Source organism: Zootoca vivipara, chromosome 13, assembly GCF_963506605.1.
Source record: "Zootoca vivipara chromosome 13, rZooViv1.1, whole genome shotgun sequence".
Classification (NCBI taxonomy): domain Eukaryota; kingdom Metazoa; phylum Chordata; class Lepidosauria; order Squamata; family Lacertidae; genus Zootoca; species Zootoca vivipara.
Window position 1 is genome coordinate 35,726,738 of NC_083288.1, and position 21,301 is coordinate 35,748,038.

At 45.4% G+C, this 21,301-nt stretch overlaps 1 protein-coding gene across 1 annotated transcript in view; it reads right to left on the bottom strand.

The window, feature by feature from the left end:
* Positions 1-6,113: 6,113 nt before the first annotated feature.
* The window catches only part of EPS8L1 (EPS8 like 1), a 46,730-nt gene continuing 31,542 nt past the window's right edge, over positions 6,114-21,301 (bottom strand). Inside the window, exons 16-21 of the mRNA XM_035134588.2 lie at positions 18,858-18,954; positions 17,779-17,919; positions 12,903-13,002; positions 10,550-10,721; positions 9,362-9,494; positions 6,114-9,069 (exon numbers count right to left, since the gene is read on the bottom strand). Of these exons, the coding sequence (XP_034990479.2) occupies positions 8,995-9,069; positions 9,362-9,494; positions 10,550-10,721; positions 12,903-13,002; positions 17,779-17,919; positions 18,858-18,954 (718 nt within the window). The 3' untranslated portion in view covers positions 6,114-8,994. The remainder of the gene's footprint in view (positions 9,070-9,361; positions 9,495-10,549; positions 10,722-12,902; positions 13,003-17,778; positions 17,920-18,857; positions 18,955-21,301) is intronic.

The following is a 21,301-nucleotide window of genomic DNA, read 5'->3' on the forward strand; positions in this document are numbered from 1 at the left end:
GAACCAGAGCAGCACACAGAAACCCTGTTTACCTTCCCGCCGTTTACCTTACCTATTTATCTACTTGCACTTTGACGTGCTTTCGAATTGCTAGGTTGGCAGGAGGAAAAAGGGAAGCCTTTAAATCATGTGCACTTCCAAGCACAGTCACAGGCAGCATTACAGAGGAACCGTCATTTTGTCTACTGTGAAATGGGAATAACGACCTTCCTCACAATAGTGTGGTGCCAAGCATATTATCAAGATAGCCAAACACGTTGTAAAGTAAAAGTGCTACAAACATGCTATGGCATGGGGGTGCAGTGAGGGTGGGGAGTTTGCTTTGCAAGGGACAGAAACTTAATTCTTGGAGGGACATTGGTGATAGTGAATGGCGAGTGAAACAGGAAAAGCCCCTGTGGGGCTTCTGGGTTCTCTGGGAAGGTTTTTGGGCATCTCAGAGTGGATAAGGGTAGTACATAGCCCCAAGATGTGCCTCCCGCTGTGGTTCCCCCCCCCTTTTCTTCCCTACTCTGGGGTCAGGCCAGAACTGGTGGGATCCTATTTCAGAATGAAAACAGAGCCACTACAAATGTTTTTGGTTAAACACAAGCTTGTTGGCTGGTGCCAAAGGGCTCTGAAAAACAGCTGCCACCATTCCCCCTGGGGTCTGAGTTGAATGCAGCCAGCGCTGGGGGTTTAAGTGGGGGGTGGGGTGGAGAAGTGTTTATGCGTGAGAGCGAAAGCAGCATTGCTAAACTTTTAAAAGATCCATGCTCTCTCTGTGTGGGTGTGCGCATGCACACACACATGCATGCAAAAAAAGAGCTCTCTTATGGCTTGTAAAGATGGTTTACTCCTTGATCGCTGAACCAAGGAGGTAATGGCTGTGTTTAATCTCTGAGCTAGAGATCAGCCTCTTTGAAGACCACAGGGCTAGATCTGCCCCTCCCCACCGCCAGAATATCAGCTGGTCAAGAGGCCAGAGGGTGCAATGGCAGTGCCAAAAAGGGCTTGTTGGTGGCAGTCCATTTGGCAGGAGTTGGAGTTGGCTCTTGGCTCTAAAAACGGCTGCTCCTTCAAACTGGTTGTTGACCAGAGCTCTAAGCCTAGAGAGAAGCACAACTCAGCCAGTGCAGAGGGGAAGAGCTAAAGGGAGGAATAGGGTGACAACAGTATCTGAATTTGCATATTAATATTGCAGCATGCAAACATAGAGGATATAGGAAACTTCCTTATACCACCAATGGGCCTTCCAGAATGCTTGCTGTTTTCCTGCGGGATTCAATTGCATGCATGCAAATTCAAGTTGCACAATGAGGTCCTTTGCAACAAACTTTCTTCCCAAGAAGATGGGACTTTTTGTGATAAGGAAAGTGACAGGACAGGAAATGTACTGGGAAGTGTGGACTAAGTTCGATGCAATGCATTCAAACCTCTTGGCAAACAAATCAAGACAAATGCTCCATAAATGGGTTGCTTGGAAGTGCCCCAGATAGGAACAATGGTTCCTCTAGCTCAGTTTTACCTACTCTGACTGGCAGGGCTCTCCAAATTTTCAGACAGGGGACTTTCCTCATCCTAGACAATGATGCTGGGGATTGAAGCTGGGATCTTCTGCCTGCAGAGAAGATGCTCTAACACTGAGATGCCCTACCACAAAAATGCTCGTCTGTGTGCAGAAAATGCCCTCCAGCTTGTGAAATGCACACCAGAGCCTCAAGTCAGAGCTAGCATCACGAATCAACTTTGATGGGCATCTGCTGAGGCTCAGGAGGGCCAGATCTGTCCATCTTGGTCGCTCTTAGCTTCTCATTTTTCCCGTTTTAGTTCTTAACATTCTCACAACAGCTTCTTCTTCTTCTTCTTCTTCTTCTTCTTCTTCTTCTTCTTCTTCTTCTTCTTCTTCTTCTTCTTCTTCTTCTTCTTCTTCTTCCTCTTCCTCTTCCTCTTCCTCTTCCTCTTCCTCTTCTTCTTCTTCTTCTTCTTCTTCTTCTTCTTCTTCTTTCAGTCAGAGAAGATGAAACACTGAGGGTACCTTGGCCAAGTCCACTTACCCCCCCCCAAAAAAGGCACGTGTTGTTGAACCCTGGGTACAATCTAGGCAAAGTGTTACCATTTGATCCTACTGATTATTTCAACTGCTCTCTCTTTCTTGTTCTCTCTCTCTGTGAACATTTCAACAGAAGGTGCCGTGACAGAGATGTGACCCTGGCGGGCTGCATGCCTCATTCTGAATGAATTCATGACTATGCACAATGTTGTATTTACCTAGTTTAAGGGAAAGGCGGGGAGAGACCCTTGGACGTGTCATTTCACCAGGACACATTTTAGAGGACAGGAGGCAGTGCCTGTGTGCCTTTTGCAGCTTCTTCTTCTTCTTCTTCTTCTTCTTCTTCTTCTTCTTCTTCTTCTTCTTCTTCTTCTTCTTCTTCTTCTTCTTCTTCTTCTTCTTCTTCTTCTTCTCACCTGTCTTGTTTATACAGTGGTACCTCGGTTTATGAACACAATTGGTTCCGGAAGTCTGTTCATAAACTGAAGCGAACTTTCCCATTGAAAGTAATGGAAAGTGGATTAATCCGTTCCAGACAGTTCGCGGAGTACTTAAACTGAAGCGTTCATAAACTGAAGCAAACTTTCCCATTGAAAGTAATGGAAAGTGGATTAATCCGTTCCAGATGGGTCCGCGGAGTACTTAAACTGAAATGTTCATAAACTGAAGCATGGGTGTAATTGGTTCCGGAAGTCTGTTCATAAACTGAAGCGTTCATAAACTGAAGTGAACTTTCCCATTGAAAGTAATGGAAAATGAATTAATCCATTCCAGATGGGTCCGTGGGGTTCATAAACCGAAAATTCATAAACCAAGGTGTTCATAAACTGAGGTTCCACTGTACAGTGATTTGTGTTTGGAGTCCTCACTGAGATGGTCAACTTGCCTCTGATCTGTGCCACATTGTAATGTGGGCTTCCTCCATACATTTTTTTTTTTAAATTTACATGCCTCAAGACTAGGCCAGAACCCTCTTCCCAACATTTAATAGTCAAATGGCAGAGTTAGTACTAATTCTTTTGCACAGAGCATTATTCAAGCGTATGAGCCTCCACAATATTCCAGGGTGGTACACAACCAGATTTGCTGCCTCAAGTGAGATCGGAGCCTGAGATAGGGAGGCATGGATGGGGGTGGCGGCTATGCAATGAGGAGGTTGCTGGCTTTCCTTCCCAGCCCTATGCTCTTCCTGGCACCATGTGTGGCTGCTTACTTAATGGGGAATGCCAGTGGTTGTGAAATATACAGCGACAGAGGGTGTGTGTGTGTGTGTGTGTGTGTGTGTGCATGTATGTTATTTGGTAATCTATGGAATGTGGCAAACAGGAGGGGCACTTTTAACCCGGGACTGAGTCACCCAACTCAGAAACTCCCAGTTTCTGTCTCAAACCCCTTAAAAATAGGCTAACCCTCACCAGCAGGCACTCCAAATGCTCAGTGATGCTTCTGTCGGCAATGCTACAAGCATTGGGAATCCGCAAACCAACACGTAACTGAGCCCTGGGACAGGGTGAGGCAGGACTGTGCCATTGCCACCCCCACCCCCCGGCCTCTTGCAGTTGGCAGCTCTGAACCACACTGGGAGCCACCCTCCGGAGCAGGCCGAGGCCCGCTCTGACAGGGTCCGTGCCGTTCTGTCAGGAATTAGAGGAATCTGCTCCATAAACACAGCTCACCACAACACTCACGTTGCAAAATCACAGATGGTTCTCTCTCTTCAACCCCCCCTTCAGCCCCCTCAAACAAACTGCTTGGACCAGTTTCCCTCCCAAAGAACGCAGGCGAACTGAGTCACAGGGCCCCCCTCCCCATAGCAGTCAGTTCTCAGCAGACTGGATCTTTAGAGAAGAAGTTATGAAGACCCCGTTTGGCAGAGAAAAGCGGAAGGAAGAAGACGAGGCAGGACATGGCTGAGAGCTGTGCGGCACTCTTCCTCGGGAGGTGGTGGACTCCCCCTTTCTTGGAGGATTTGAAGCAGAAGTTGGATGGCCATCTGTCATGAATGCTTTTAGTTTATACTCCTGCATTGCAGGGGGGTTAGACTAAATGACCCTTGGGATCCCTTCCAACTCTAAAATTCATAGAATCATAGTTGGAAGAGACCACAAGGGCCATCCAGTCCAATCCCATGATTCTATGACTGGGAAAGGCAGGGAGAGAGGTAGTACAGAAGGTTGAAATTTCTCCAAAGATGTTTTCCTGAGATTCCCCCCCCCATTGTTTCGTGAAGGCTGTCCTCCCAACCACTGCCACGTGCTGGAACGATACTAGTCTGGGGACATTGTGGAAGATGCTAATGGCTGCCACCTTGTCAACAAATTCGCTGCCCCCACTTGAGACAAGCAGAGGGCATCCTTCCCAGACCTGCTGCTGCCCTCTGGATTTTTTGGGGCTGCAAGTTCTAACAGGCTGGAGGACCTAAGAGGAGTTGTAGACAAAAGATCTGGAGGGTGGGCCAGGTTGCGGGAAGATGACTGGGTTGGGGGTGGGGGGGTGAGAGAGAAACTGTGCTACTGCCAATGCTGAAGGTACCAGTATTACTTATATCCCACTCATGATCTCTCTCTTCTCACAGGAGAAACTCCCCAACTCTGCTGTTCACAAATAGGGTAGAGAATTCAAGAGATCACCTGAGCACAGTTCTAGGGAGGGAATCAGGAGAAGCACAAAGTTGTGTGTTGACCTTAGAGAAGGCTGACTAAGGAATATTCTTAGAGGTAAGCAGTTACTGGCAGACCATTCTGAGGTGGTTAGAAACACACAGGATGCTGCCATCTGCTGAGTCAGTTCATTGGCCCATCTAGTTCAAACATGGTCTATCCCAGGGTGGCCAGCAATGATGGACTCCAGATGTTGGGTATCAACTCCCACCCGTCCCAGCCAGCATGGCCAAAGTTCAGGGATGATGAGAGTTGTAGGCCAGAACATCTGGAGGGCATCATGCTGGCTGCTCTTCATCTATTACTGAAAATTGAGGTCTCTCTCTCTCTCTCTCTGGTTTCAGGCAGGGCTGTTTCTCAGCCGAACCTGGCGAAGCAAGGAACTGAATGTAGCGCCTTCTGCATATGCTCTGCAATCCCTTGCCCAAACATTATGGACGTGGGGGGTTGAAGCAGCAAGTCAAGTTTCCCCCACCACACCTAACTCTGAGATTTTTATTTGTATTGAGAGAATATACGTTGACGCCCCACACGATCAGGACGACTGTTTCTCATAATGAAAACAAAAGAATTGTGGTACTGTCACCTGGTAACCATTTTTTTAAAGGCCCTATAAGTCAGTTTCAATTAAATCTTGGATATTTTAAAATAGAAAAGCAGAATATAGGTATTTCCTGTTGGCATCCATCTGCCTTGAGAGACAATGGAGTCAAACTGCTGTGTTAGCAGCAGCAAAGTGACCTCCCCACGGCCCAGGCCTGTGCCATGAGTATCCTTGGCTGCCCAGAGACAAGGCCCCTCTCTCGGCCTCACTGATGCAGTCTAAAGGAAAGCAGAGCAGTATGTTTGGCACCAGCTTGGCTGTAGAAGTTTCTGGAAGGAGGCGCACAAGGCGTTATCCGGTTGTCTTAGGGACTCCGCTCCGGATTTGTGTAGGGTTTACTCCTTGGCCTTTTCTTCTGAAGATATCCCGCAAGGCAGCAGAGGTTTAGGAGCTACCTTCCCAGGTTGACAAGCCTCACCTGCCCCTCCCTTCCCTCTACAGCATGTGTAGAAACCGCCTTATTGACCATCGGACTAAATATTGGTCTCATCCACTCAATCCGCCAGAGACTGTCTTCGTGTGCAAGTATTTCTAATACTTAAAATAAAACTGAAGATTTTTCAGGGTGATAAATAGATGTTGTTGAAGAGCCACTGGTTGCTGCTGGGTTCTCCTTGACCCCAGTCAGCACAACCAATGTTCAGGAGAGCCACAGGTTCGTCAACCCATCTAAAGATTCCTTTATAAAGATGGATGCCGCGGAATCCCTAATTGCTGTCTGGAAGTCCCCAGCAATCTTAGTCGGTCACTGATCCTGCCCAGAAAGGGAGCTGTTCATTGCTTTGGAGCATAACTTCAAATGCATTTCAAGCCAGGAAAGTTTTTGCATATTTTTATTTACATACTTTTTATATAATTAACACATTTCCCCAATGAATGCCAAGCTCTCCAGTGGCGGCTATGCTGTACTTCCATCATGTGCCCTCTACCCTGTGGGCAAGCAGCAGTTTTGAAAAATAAATCAGATTTTTTAAAGTGCAAGTGCACATTAATAAAAACACGAACACAATGGCAGAGTAAATTTCTCTCTAGCAGCGTATATACGTTCCCACGGCACCAAATTTGCCTAAGCAGAATAGCCTGCCGCTCTTTAAACATTAAAAGCCCTTCACTGTCATGATATGGTTTGCAAAAGCAATAGGTCCTCGGACTTATAGTCTATGCAACCATGAGTTATAGTCTATGCAACTATATTAAGATTCTTGTAGAAGTCCATATAAAGTAAAGGTAAAAGGTAAAGGACCCCTGGACGGTTAAGTCCAGTCAAAGGCGACTATGGGGTTGTGGTGCTCATCTTGCTTTCAGGCCGAGGGAGCCAGTGTTTGTCCATGGGACACAGTGACTGAAACCAGAGCGCACGGAAATGCCGTTTACCTTCCCGCCACCGCAGCACCTATTTCTCTTTAGAACTGTAAGTTTTTAGGAGCTGGGACAGAGGAACGGGAGCTCACCCTGTCGTCGCAGGGATTCGAACCACCAACCTTCTGATCGGCAAGCCCATCATGTAGTTGCATGATGATGGTAGACCATGTTCTACCCAGATCCTTTTCCTTCCCTTTCCAATTATCACATTGGATCAGAAACTAATTTTTAGTGTACAATTTGGTATTTTATAATGCTTAATATTCTAATGCAGGGGTGGAGGAGCCCTCCAGATGTTGTTGAACTACAACTCCCATCAGCCCCAGCAAGCAAGCCCCAAAGTGCCAAAACTTCCCCACACCTGCTCTAAACTTTCCTTTCCACCTTAGGTTTGCAACAGTAGACTGCACTGCTCAGAGGACTATATTTGGTCAATGGGCTGCTAATTACTGACTTGTACTTTATGGAAACTGTCAAAATTAGGCTACGGCAGGTGATGGTGGTGGGTAATAACTGTAAAAAAAATAAATTGCAGCCTATTCTTTACAAAGCATTACTGGCAGCCAATGTTAAATGAATACAAATATCCTTTCAAATACACATTCCCTTTAACACTAGATTAATTTGGGGGGGGGGAGCTATTTGGCCAAAATTTCTTCAACATGTTAATTTTAAAAGGCACACATCAAGGGCGAATTATCTGAGCAGAGCTGCTTGCAAAAGGATACTTAAAACTAAACAGAGGAAGTTTGAATAGAAACAGTTCAAGTTCTAAAGCAGTCAAAATCATTGTGCTCTTCAACAAATTCTTTAACAAGTGTGAAAACTGTAGGGAAAAAATGTGGTTATATTGCCAACCCCCTCTCTTCCTAATCCACCACAATGGAGATTCAGCATAACTCGCTTCCAAATAAATCATCAAGCTTTGACATTATATATATATACGGTAGATATATACACACACAGAGAGAATATCATATTCTCTTGCACAAGACTCCTTGAAAGCAGTTGATCTGATTCAATTCCCCCTCCCCCCAAAAAAGATACAACTAGAGATGAAAGGGCCAAGTTGTTAAAACCTGGCAAAGCTTTTATGTACATAGTGAAAGTGGGGGAAATGAGATTTCCCAAATACAGTTTGTGAAGGGCAACTTGGTTTGCCTCAAATAGAGACTGCCATCTGGTGACAGGAGGTGGTAGTGCCCAATGTCAGCTTACACTCACTCCATGGAATGAAAGTGTGAGTTTGTCAGTGGGAAAAATCCTTTAAGGGTGAAGGAATGATCTTGGAGAAAGGCTTGTTCCAAAGCTTCCCATGTCTCTCCTGAAGGAGGAAACATTCCTGAGATACTTAATACATTTCAGCCGAGCTATTCTCTTATTCAAGTAAAGACAGACGGATAAATCCTGGCAACAGAAGATTTCTTGCTGAAAAATACTCATGAGTTGCCAACTCACCCCGATGGAAAGTGGAGACAAAAGTTTTGACTACAACCACCACGATGCAGTGCGTAAAAATGCAGATTTATAGCTGTAAAGATAATGATGCAGTGCAACTGCAAGACAAATAACATGTACGGCAATATCCAGGCCTAGATTTAACTGAAAAATTCGGTGATGTGTGGGGAGAAAGAGATAGCAAACAATAGGAATGCACAGAAATGGAAGAATGGTTGATTTGGTGAGTGGAATTTTCATGGAGATCTGTTGCAAAGTTTGGAAAATTTAATTAATGATAATAATTCAATCCAATTTTCCTAGTGAGCCAGACCTAGGCTCACTACCTTCCATCAAAGGTAAACATTTTTTCATTTTGTATGAAAGAAGATAAAATGAATGTGGCATGAATGCTTTCTGTTACAATGGGGAAGGGTTGCTGCTTTTCCATTTTCCCCTGCATTTGGGGAGGGAAGAAGTGTGGGCTAGGTGAATTGTAGAATTGAAAGGGACCCTGAGGGTCATCTAGTCCAACCCCCTGCAATATAGGAATCTTTTGCCCAACATGGGGCTCGAACCCACGATCCTACAATTAAGAGTCTCATGTTCTACTGACTGAGAGAAGAGACGCTTTTTCTGACGACTATTTCAAAAGGGAGTTTGAGAGAAAATCTGGGATATGATTTGAAGACAGTAATTTGCTTTACAGGAACATATGCTCAACAACAAGAAGTTTAGCTCAAAACCAACACTGCTGTAGAATGCAGGTCTTGGGTGATGTGGGGAGAGAGAGGAATCGTCAAGTTTGAGATGATGGTGTGGCTTCAGAGCCTGTTACCATGCAGTTCCTCAGTGCTTCAACAGGGGGCACTCCCACACCAAATGGGGCGATCTCCCATCTACTGGTTCAAACCCTCCAGTTTCCTTTTCTGTTTCGCCATCACAGCCTCTAGCTCTGATACTTTCCCAGAATCCTGGAAGAAAATAATGAAAATGAAGAATGGATATAATATTATGTCCTGGCTTCAAGCACGCCCCAACTTTCCCCAGTCCCACCGTGGTGCATTTAATTATCAGAAAACTGTAGTGTCATAGAAAATTAGTTTGTGGCTTTCCTGGACCCCAGGAGCCTTCCTTGGTTTGTTTGTTTGTTTTGCTAAAGCCCAGTACTGTAGACTGCTTCCTGCTCAGGGATACAAGAAGTCTTAATTTGCACCACCACCCGCCCAACCCTTAGGAGAAGCTCCAGGGCTCCTTGTACTGTACCTCCAATAGGGCTCTCTGGACTGTAACCTGGCTGTAGACTCGAACTCCTTCCTCTGGGCTGACAGCTCTGAACTCGTCCTTCTTCAGGGAGAAAAGCTGAGCTCCGTTTAGGACCCCCAGGGCACTTACTGTCCTGTGAGGAGGAAGAAAGAGTGAGTTATGGGGGGGGGGTATGGGAGGGAAAGGGAATTTCTGCTACTTTCACTCATAAAACCTTAAACAGGAAACAAACATGTTGCCTGAATACATACCATATATTTAAAGCACATCCCTGCCTCCCAAGAATCCTGACAACTGTAGCTTGCTAAGGGTGCCAGCAATTGTAGTTCTGGGAGAGGTTAACCAAAGTTTCCAGGATGACTGCCATTGTATATGGTATGTACATACAACTAAGTTGCACCACGACAGGTCTTAAGCTGTGGGGTGGAATATCCATGCAGATGAACAGCAGAATGTCTAAAACGGGCATCCCCAAACTGCGGCCCTCCAGATGTTTTGGCCTACAACTCCCATGACCCCTAGCTAACAGGACCAGTGGTCGGGGAAGATGGGAACTGCAGTCCAAAACATCTGGAGGGCCGAAGTTTGGGAATGCCTGGTCTAAAACAGGCATCTCCAAACTGCGGCCCTCCAGGTGTTTTGGCCTACAACTCCCATGATCCCTAGCTAACAGGACCAGTGGTTGGGGAAGATGGGAATTGTAGTCCAAAACATCTGGAGGGCTGAAGTTTGGGGCTGCCTGGTCTAAAACATCAATTAAAATATCTACAGCAGACAAACAGCAACCCAAGACTGGAGTTAGGTTAATGAGGGAATAGGGAGTCATCACAGCCAATGAGAAACCTTAACCAGGAGCATAGAAAAAGAAACCACAGCTAACAACTGGGTAACGGCAAACCATTAAGAAGCTATGAGCTATTGAGCTAGTCAGGAAAGTGGAAGCTGATTCAGATAGAGGCCAGTTAAGAAGGTGCTAATACAGTAAAACAGGCAAACTAGGAAAACTGGGTAGGTTAAGTTGTCACATGCAGGCCTCATGGCTGGCAAATGTGCAACATGAATCCGAAGAAAGTAATGCCAGACAATATGGGAAAGGCAGGAAGCTGCTTTGGTAGATACCAAGGAATATGTCTGGACTTTCATGGCCAACTTACATATCATCTCAAAGGAAAACAGAGGCCAACTCACAATGGGTTGAATCCTTTGGCCTCCAGCCAGGTCCGAACTTGAGCAGGGTCCGAATCGTATCCTAAAGGCACGTTGGTGTCTGAGGCCCGCTGGATGTGAAGGTTCCTGCTATGGCTAGTTGTCCCATTGGCCAGCCTCAGGGCGAGCTCCTCGTTCACCGTGTTGAAGCGCTCTGCCGGGGCAGGAAGTGATGTCACAGACGGCAGATGGGCAGGCAGACCAATTAACCCTACTTCCCACAATCAGATACAACAGACTCCAATCGCTATATGCGCAGTTCAGGAATTCTCCCACAGAACCCTGTGTCATGTCGTGCAATGTGAGGGCAGTTCTATGACAGCTTTCAGGTAGCAAAAAGCCAGCCCACCACACCTCAAACTGCACATTTCAGTCTAAATCCTTCATCCATGTGACTCTATTCCAGTTCTCACCTAAGTCGAGTGTTTTGCATCCTTATACTGTTGCTTCTGGGAGGGAAGGATGACTGTTTATACCTTTCAAACTCCAAAAAAACCTCTTGTGAAAAATGCTAAGTGATTGTTACAGCTTGTCTGACAGGAACCAAAAGGAGAGCCCTTTGTCATGGACTAGTTGGATGCAGAGGAATGGGGAGAGAGGAACTAGCTGGGTAACCACCAAGGGAAGAAAGCTCAGAGCCCAAGGAGCGTTGGTGGGACAACCATGAGCAGTTTTGACGTGCTTTTGGCTTCAAAGCTAGCAGAATCTGAGGCCCTGGCAGCTGCCAGTATTCCAGAGGCTCAGCTTCCCTTAGAGCCTGTTAGTCACAATCACCAATTAGTGTTCAGTTGTTTAAAATGATGTAATAGAAAGTGCTTTGCCCTAGAGCCAAGGTTTGGGCGTCCCTTAGGAAATGTGGCCTTTTTATTATGATTATTAATTCCTTTCTATAACCACAAACTCATATAAATATATACATATGTGGTGTGAAGAATTTCAACTAAAACCAACTCTGGACTGAGTAGTCATGTGTCCCCATGCCACATAGCAACGAGGAATGTTTCAAAAGCAGTTGGTCATGAGTTAAGAACGTCAATTCCACTAGGTCAGGGGTCAGCAACCTTTTCCAGCCGTGGGACAGTCTATCATCCCTCAGACCATGTGGTGGGCCGGACTATATTTTGAAATGGGGGTGTGTGTGAAAGGATTCTAATGCCCCACAAATAACCCAGAGATGCATTTTAAATAAAAGCACACATTCTACTCATGTAAAAACACGCTGATTCCCGGACCGTCCGTGGGCTAGATTGAGAAGGTGATTGGGCTGCATCCGGCCCCCGGGCCTTAGGTTGTCTACCCCTGCACTAGGTAGCAGAAACTCCTTGCATGACCCTAACTAGCTCTTTAGACCCAAGCCATTAAGAGAATTTGTTGCAAATAACTCTTCCCCCCCCTTCATAAAGCAGGTTTAAATACATTTTTAGGGCTCTAGGATGATAATGCATTCAAGTATAAGCTTTCCAAGTACAGTACAGGATGCTTTCAATTTATCAAGTGACATTGAACGTTTCACCAACCGTTCACAAAACCCACAATTTCTAATGGAGGTGTGAGCACTTCATAGACCTCTCCCCAGTTGTTTCCTCTATGCTTTCCCAACCTTAAATTTTTCGCGTTTTTAAAAAATGTCCTTGTGGCGTTTCACCTCTAGGGGACCAGCAAGAGTTAAGTTGTATGGGAGGTGAATAGCCAATAGGAGCTCTTCAGGCAGAAGCAGGGGTATATAGGGAGAAGCAGTCAGTCAGAAGGGGGTTGTTGATGAGTGAGGTGGAGAGGATTTGAGATAGATAGAGGGTTAGAGAAGCTAGTGGTGCTGAATCTGAGAGAGTAATAAGAAGGGAACTTCAGTCAGGGAGAATAGGGGGGGAACTAGTACTAAAGGTTAGGTTTAAGCAAAAATACCTGAGAAACTGAATAATTTACATGCTTGTAAGATCATCACCTAAATAAACTTAATTGTTTGGTTTACCTTTCACCTGACTGGAATCCAATATATGTGTACCAGTACGCAGACTTACTGGTTGGTGGCAGCAAGGAAGAATATAGGCGAGGGAGGTACTGGGTCAATAGACCGTGAAACGTCTGGGGGCCTTTACCGGGTAACCTCGCCACAGTCCTCATCAGAATTTTAGTGCAAATTTCACTTAATATGCAGATTTTTTTTTTACACATTTTATTGCTTATAATCCTTGCGGCCTGCCGCATAAGCTATTGTGTCCCCTGCTCTGTGCTGAGATTTCTCCTGCACCGCTTGGACCAAAGCTACGGTAAAACGGTGGAAAAAGAGCTTACGCTCTCCAGAGCTCCCCGGTTCCACATACAAAGGCAGCCTTACCTCGCTCACTCAGGTCCATGTTAAGTGCCTCTGTGCTGGCCCAATTCCTGCCATTTGTGTACAGACTTTTGGTCTTGGGTGGCGGCTGAGGTGGACTTTTCTAAGTAGAGGCAGAAGGAAGAAGCAAATATTAACAGCCCGGCCTCCTGCAAAGCCCATCTCCTGGTGGGACATCAACTCACAAAGAACACGCTATGCTAATATTGCAAGCGCCAATACACTTGCCTTCCCACTAGGGATGGAAGGAGTTGACAATTTCCATTCTCTCAGTTTCACATCCCCCCCCCAATCTTAAATTCAGTCCTCCTTATTTCTGCATCCATTTCTTCATTTTAAATTCTTCATTTTAGTGTAAATTTCTCCTAATAAGCACATTTTGGTCTGCAGCACACCTTTTTGCAAGCAACTTCTTCTAATGCTAAGCATTTTTAGATCTCATTTTCACCAATGTATTCATTCCTTTGCACACACACCTCCCCCCACAAGGTATACATTTTTTGTGAACACTGTTTGGTTGGGGAACTGCACTGCAAAATTCAGATTAAGTGTGAATTTCTGCAGGATGGCTGTTTTTCCGTTCTCATATTAGTTTGGAAAGCGAACATTTGATAGGTTCACCTTCAACTGCAAACTGGATTGATGTTCTCCCCTTGCTTCCCACTGCCTTCCAGACTGCCTGGGTTTTTAAGCATGACTGAACAGTTTGGGTCCCATATATGTTCTTATGCCGTGTTGGTTTTTAAAAGTGGCCATAAGCATTTAACTGGAGAAGGAACTGGCAAGCCACTCCAGTATCCCTGCCAAGAAAACTCCATGGACAAAGACAACAGGCATATAAAAGTTATGACGCTGGAAGATGAGCCCCTCAGGTCGGAAGGCGTCCAACATGCTACTGAGGAAGAGCGGAGGACAAGTACAAGTAGATTCAGAGCTGATGAAGCGGCTGGGCCAAAGCCGAAAGGACGCTCAGTTGCGGATATGCCTGGAAGCGAAAGGAAAGTCCGATGCTGTAAAGAAAAATATTGCATAGGAACCTGGAATGTAAGAACCATGAGTGGAGGTAAGCTGGATGTGGTCAAAAATGAGATGACAAGAATAAATATCGACATCCTGGGCATCAGTGAACTAAAATGGAAGGGAATGGGCGAATTCAGTTCGGATGACTATCATATCTACTACTGTGGGCAAGAATCCTGTAGCAGAAATGGAGTGGCCCTCATAGTCAACAAAAGAGTGGCAAAAGCTGTAATGGGATGCAATCTCAAAAATGACAGAATGATCTCGATACGAATCCAAGGCAGACCTTTTAACATCACAGTAATCCAAGTTTATGCACCAACTACCGGTGCTGAAGAAAATGAAATTGACCAATTCTATGAAGACCTACAACACCTTCTAGAAATGACACCAAAGAAGGATGTTCTTCTCATTACAGGGGACTGGAATGCTAAAGTAGGGAATCAAGAGATAAAAGGAACAACTGGCAAGTTTGGCCTTGGAGTTCAAAATGAAGCAGGGCAAAGGCTAATAGAGTTCTGTCAAGAGAACAAGCTGGTCATCACAAACACTCTATTCCAACAACACAAGAGACGACTCTACACATGGATATCACCAAATGGACAGCATCGAAATCAGATTGATTATATTCTCTGCAGCCAAAGATGGAGAAGCTCTATACAGTCAGCAAAAACAAGACCTGGAGCTGACTGTAACTCAGATCATCAGCTTCTTATAGCAAAATTCCAGCTTAAACTGAAGAAAGTAGGAAAAACCACTGGGCCAGTAAGATACAATCTGAATCAAATCCCTTATGAATACACAGTGGAAGTGAGGAACAGGTTTAAGGATTTAGATTTGGTGGACAGAGTGCCTGAAGAACTATGGATGGAGGCTCGTAACATTATACAGGAGGCAGCAATGAAAACCATCCCAAGGAAAAGGAAATGCAAGAAAGCAAAATGGCTGTCCAACGAGGCCTTACAAATAGCGGAGGACAGGAGGCAAGCAAAATGCAAGGGAGATAGGGAAAGATACAGGAAACTGAATGCAGATTTCCAAAAAACAGCAAGGAGAGACAAGAGGGTCTTCTTAAATGAGCAATGCAAAGAAATAGAGGAAAACAATAGAATGGGGAAAACCAGAGATCTGTTCAAGAAAATTGGAGATATGAAAGGAACATTTCGTACAAAGATTACCATAATCAAGGACAAAAGTGGTAAGGACCTAACAGAAGCAGAAGACATCAAGAAGAGGTGGCAAGAATACACAGAGGAATTATACCAGAAAGATATGGAGGTCTCGTACACCTCAGGTAGTGTGGTTGCTGGCCTTGAGCCAGACATCTTGGAGAGTGAAGTCAAATGGGCCTTAGAAAGCATTGCTAATAACAAGGCCAGTGGAAGTGATGATATTCCAGCTGAACTGTTTAAAATTTTAAAAGATGATGCTGTTAAGGTGCTACACCCAATATGCCAGCAAGTTTGGAAAACTCAGCAATGGCCAGAGGATTGGAGAAGATCAGTCTACATCCCGATTCCAAAGAAGGGCAGTGCCAAAGAATGCTGCAACTACCGCACAATTGCGCTCATTTCACACGCTAGCAAGGTTATGCTTAAAATTCTACAAGGCAGGCTTAGGCAGTATGTGGACCGAGAACTCCCAGAAGTGCAAGCTGGATTTCGAAGGGGCAGAGGAACCAGAGACCAAATAGCAAACATGCGCTGGATTATGGAGAAAGCTAGAGAGTTCCAGAAAAACGTCTACTTCTGCTTCATTGACTATGCAAAAGCCTTTGACTGTGTCGACCACAGCAAACTATGGCAAGTTCTTAAAGAAATGGGAGTGCCTGATCACCTCATCTGTCTCCTGAGAAATCTCTATGTGGGACAAGAAGCTACAGTTAGAACTGGATATGGAACAACTGATTGGTTCAAAATTGGGAAAGGAGTACGACAAGGTTGTATATTGTCTCCCTGCTTATTTAACTTATATGCAGAATTCATCATGCGAAAGGCTGGACTAGATGAATGCCAAGCCGGAATTAAGATTGCTGGAAGAAATATCAACAACCTCAGATATGCAGATGACACAACCTTGATGGCAGAAAGCGAGGAGGAATTAAAGAACCTTTTAATGAGGGTGAAAGAGGAGAGCGCAAAATATGGTCTGAAGCTCAACATCAAAAAAACCAAGATCATGGCCACTGGTCCCATCACCTCCTGGCAAATAGAAGGGGAAGAAATGGAGGCAGTGAGAGATTTTACTTTCTTGGGCTCCTTGATCACTGCAGATGGTGACAGCAGTCACGAAATTAAAAGACGCCTGCTTCTTGGGAGAAAAGCAATGACAAACCTAGACAGCATCTTAAAAAGCAGAGACATCACCTTGCCGACAAAGGTCCGTATAGTTAAAGCTATGGTTTTCCCAGTAGTGATGTATGGAAGTGAGAGTTGGACCATAAAGAAGGCTGATCGCCGAAGAATTGATGCTTTTGAATTATGGTGCTGGAGGAGACTCTTGAGAGTCCCATGGACTGCAAGAAGATCAAACCTATCCATTCTTAAGGAAATCAGCCCTGAGTGCTCCCTGGAAGGACAGATCGTGAAGCTGAGGCTCCAATACTTTGGCCACCTCATGAGAAGAGAAGAATCCTTGGAAAAGACCTTGATGTTGGGAAAGATTGAGGGCACTAGGAGAAGGGGACGACAGAGGACAAGATGGTTGGACAGTGTTCTCGAAGCTACGAACATGAGTTTGACCAAACTGCGGGAGGCAGTGCGAGACAGGAGTGCCTGGCGTGCTATGGTCCATGGGGTCACGAAGAGTCGGACACGACTAAACGACTAAACAACAACAAAGCATTTAACTGCGGGGGGGGGGCATTTCCAGCAAATTTACATTGGTGAGAATGGATTTTAAAAGTGGCCCTCTTCCAACCTTCTAGGGAAATCCTATTTATTTACAGTGGTACCTCGACTTACGAACGACTCGACAACCGAATTTTTTTACTTACAAATGGGGCAAAAGGCCGCACAATTACAAATTTCTTGACATCTGAACGGAAACCGCAGAGGTTTTAGATAGGGTTTTTTTCGACTTACGAATTTTAAAATGGGGTTGCTTCAACTTACGAATTTTTCCATTTCCAATGCATTCCTATGGGAAATCGTGTTTCCAATGGCGCTTTTCGACTTACGAATTTTTCAACCTACGAAGGTGCCTTTGGAACGGATTAAATTTGTAAGTCGAGGCACCACTGTATTTAAAAATACATTAAAAAAAATCTTCTGTACCCATTCCCTAAACCGGCCCATGTGAGTCTAACATTTCCCAGGCTTGTTCAAGATTCCATGGCCAGGATCATTTGAGCATTTGAGCCAGTTGTGCTGTTGGACCACCAAAGATCCATTTAGTCCAAAATCATCTTTCCAGCAGCATGTAGAAAGGAAGGCAACATCTATTCCCTGTTTCTGCCCAGCATCTGCTATGCAGAGGTACAAATGGGACCTGTAATAAAACGATGTTGGGACCCTGATGTTGGGAAAGATTGAGGGCGCTAGGAGAAGGGGACGACAGAGGATGAGATGGTTGGACAGTGTTCTCGAAGCTACGAACATGAGTTTGACCAAACTGCGGGAGGCAGTGGAAGACAGGAGTGCCTGGTGTGCTATGGTCCATGGGGTCACGAAGAGTCGGACACGACTAAACGACTAAACAACAATAAAACGATGTTATTTGAAGCGCTCCTGTTTACTGTTCCAGCCAGCCAGCCATGTTGGATATTTTATTAGAAAAGTGGCACATAGCTCTACAGCAAATACAAGCAAGCAAGCAAGCAAACAAACAGACAAGCTCTAATTAGTGCTGTAAGCCTCACCTTGGATATCGCTGGGCTGGTTCCGTTGACCTGAGGAGTGCTGTTGTGGTTTAGAACTGGGGCGAGAATATTATAAGGGACGTAGCCAACCTGACCGTAGCGGTTCTGAACTTTCCACCACTTCTTGCTGTCATCCAGGACCTAACAGCAAGGGAAAAGGAGACACGTTCCTAGCTAAGCAAAAACAAAATTCCACTTGGTTCTCAAGTTCCCTGTCAGGGGAGGCCCCGATTCCATTTCACAAACAATTCTATAAATGTTGCCTAACCCATCCCATCCCATGCACATTTCTGTTAAGCCATTTAGGGCTCATTCATGGCCTACAAGTGTGGTGGGAGGCGAGATCAAGACATCTAATGTACAAGCATACTCCATTGCCTAGGATATTCTGGCTTGGGACAGGTGACCAGGTGTCAGGGGACCACCAGGGGTCAGGAGGGAGCCCACTGGGTCGGTGGAAGGGCTCCGAGATGTTGCTGTCTCAGAGCATCGCCCGGAAGGTGGTGCTGAGGCTCTCTCAGCGGAGGAGAGCTCAGGGGATGCTGACAGATCACAGGAGCATTGGGGTAGGTCGGAAGGACCTGAGCGCTGTAGAGGGAGAAGTGTCAGCAACCAGAGAACCTGCCCAACAGCTTAGTAGTTCGGGGGGGGGGGGGGAGAGGCAACGTCCCCGCCCCTTCACCCCAGGAGCGCAGGGGGGACAAACATCAGGAGCAAAGCAGAAACTGAGGGCTCCCAGGTTCCTTTGTTGGCGCCAATCTAGACGTGCGCCACTTCCGGATTCTGATTCGGACTAGACAGTCATGGACTTTTTAGCTCTGTTGTGTACATATGTATATAATAAAACTCTTTAGAAACCAGCTACGGCGTTTGAAGCCTCTTACTCACGAGAAGCCAACAAGCGCCCTTACAGCAGGCAATAGGGTGTTTCCAAATGCCCTGAGTCCCCAATGAAAGCAGCTTCCCTACAGCAGTGTCCAACCTGCAAATCACATTTCTTTCTATTCTGGCCAGATCAGGAGCGGGGTTGGGGGTTGGGAATCTTCTGACCCTGCAAGTGTTCTGGGACATCAACTCACCTGCAACGTGTCCCCATGAAGTACTGAGAGTTCGTTGCTGTTTCTGGCTGTGAAGTTATGGGTGGAGATCACAGACTTGCTCTCTGGGTGTTTATGTCTGTCAGGGGGGAAGAAAGAGCACATGGGGTTATGGGCAGGAAGGCCCATGACTTGCGGGCTTTCTAGAATATCAGCGAGGGTTAGGATGGGGGCTGGAAATCCAGCACCCCCAGCTTAAACAGTAAAAAATGGCCATACAGAAGGCTCTGTCTGCATCAATGTGCTTGTGGAATGCCCTCCTTTCAGAAGTGGGGCTGGCACTTCTGGTGCCAGGTCAAGGCTTACTTTACCCAGACATTTCAAGAGTTTTTAATTTGATGATCATGCAACCCTCTCTGTGTCACTTTTTTCTTTTTAAACTCTCCTTATTCGTTTGGGTGATGTGTTGTACTGTTTATAGCTGATCATAATACAGCTTGTTTATTTTTTAGGTTTTGTATCGTGCACTAGTTTCCATATAGATGATGGGCAGGTCGTACGTATTCCAAATGAACAAGGAAACATTTTAATTTCACTCTGCCCATTGCTGTTCCCCAAATAATCTTTCTCCTGGATTTGCATGCTTGTGGCATTTATGTAGTTTTGGGATCTTCATTTGGTTTAATCTAGGGCTGCAACGTTTAGTTAATTAATCAGATAGATAGGTAAAGGGGCCCCTGACCATCAGGTCCAGTCGTGTCCGACTCTGGGGTTGCGGCGCTCATCTCGCTCTATAGGCCGAGGGAGCCGGCGTTTGTCCGCAGACAGCTTCCGGGTCATGTGGCCAGCATGACAAAGCTGCTTCTGGCGAACCAGAGCAGCGCACGGAAACGCCATTTACCTTCCCGCCAGAGCGGTCCCTATTTATCTACTTGCACTTTGATGTGCTTTCGAACTGCTAGGTGGGCAGGAGCTGGGACCGAGCAACGGGAGCTCACCACGTCGCAGGGATTCGAACCGCCGACCTTCTGATCAGCAAGCCCTAGACTCTGTGGTTTAACCCACAGCGCCACCTGGGTCACTAATCAGATAGATAAACCCAATAAAAACAATTTAACTGATTAAAAAGGTGCTCTTGATACATGGGGCAGATGGTGTGTATGTGTGTACACACACACACACACACACACACACACACACACACACACATTTATAATAGCGTCAGACAGCAAGTGCCATTTTGGAAGAAATGTTCTCATTTGACAGGGAAGACGAGAGGTGGGAAAAGGAACCTCTTATAAGATGCTGCTGTGGTATACGTACTTGCAGTCTAAAAACAAAGGAAGCATGCATTTTGTTCAGAACTACTGTTTCATTCATTTGCAAACCTGTAGTTTTAATCAACTAGTGTTATTTCCACAGTGAGGTCCATTTACTTTACCCCCATTAGCTGATGGCAGAATTAATTCCCCTCCCCCTTTCGTTTAAGTATTACTTGATAATAATTTTCGTAAGAAAAATAAGCAGAGGAAACCATAAATTAAGATCCCCTCGCAGGAAACAGGAACTGAACCATTCAAAGGGAAATTCATCAGTGATGCCCCGGCTGTTCTGAACAGGAAGCAATTAATTAGAGACACAAGATGGAAGCTTTTAAAGGCATAGTAACCCTGAAAAGCCTCCACAGAACTCTTCCTGGCCACATCAGATAGGCTGGCGCTGTGTGGTTCCATTTGAAGTAATGGACTTTGCCTCAAATTCAGAGGCCAGAACAATACAAGAGAGAGGATGAGGTATGTCAATTCTGAAACGAATGGGGGAATTTATTGATTGGGCGACAAATCCATTTTAAAACCAATTAAGATATCAATTAAAGCTTCGGTTCAAGTTGTGGAACACTTTCTCCAAGGTTACTTTGGGGTTCAGTGACATTAGTATAAGAGGAATGAACAAGAAACTATTAAGCACAGCCTTTCTAACAAAGAGTGGTTGCAAGTAAATGTCGTAAGTAAATATTGTACACTTCCTTCAATATCTCAGAAAGGCATGCAAATTTGGGCTTGGCAATATGAAAGTTCACTGAAATTTCAAACCCTTGACTAATCTGCTAAAAAGGTCGGGTGATGAATCAACCGAAAGTTATTTCAACCATTCAGCCCTCGTTTTTCATCACTTTTTATCTAGTTGAATGGCGGCATATGATGCAAATTCATGATGACACCAGTTCTGAACAGGGGGAAAAATGTAATATTGAAGGAAGGGCTGGATAATGGGCAATGTGAGATATTGGCCCCCACACCACCTGCCTCTTTCCTATAGTGAATGGAATTTCCTGCAAGACAAAAGAGTCTCTCGCCCCTCCATGAAGATGAGGATGACAACTGCAACCCGCTGGGATACAAAGTTTGCCAAGCGCTTCAGAACAGATGATAGGAGATGGAGAAGAAAATGAATTAGAGCCCTTCACCGCACCGCCCCCCCCCAAT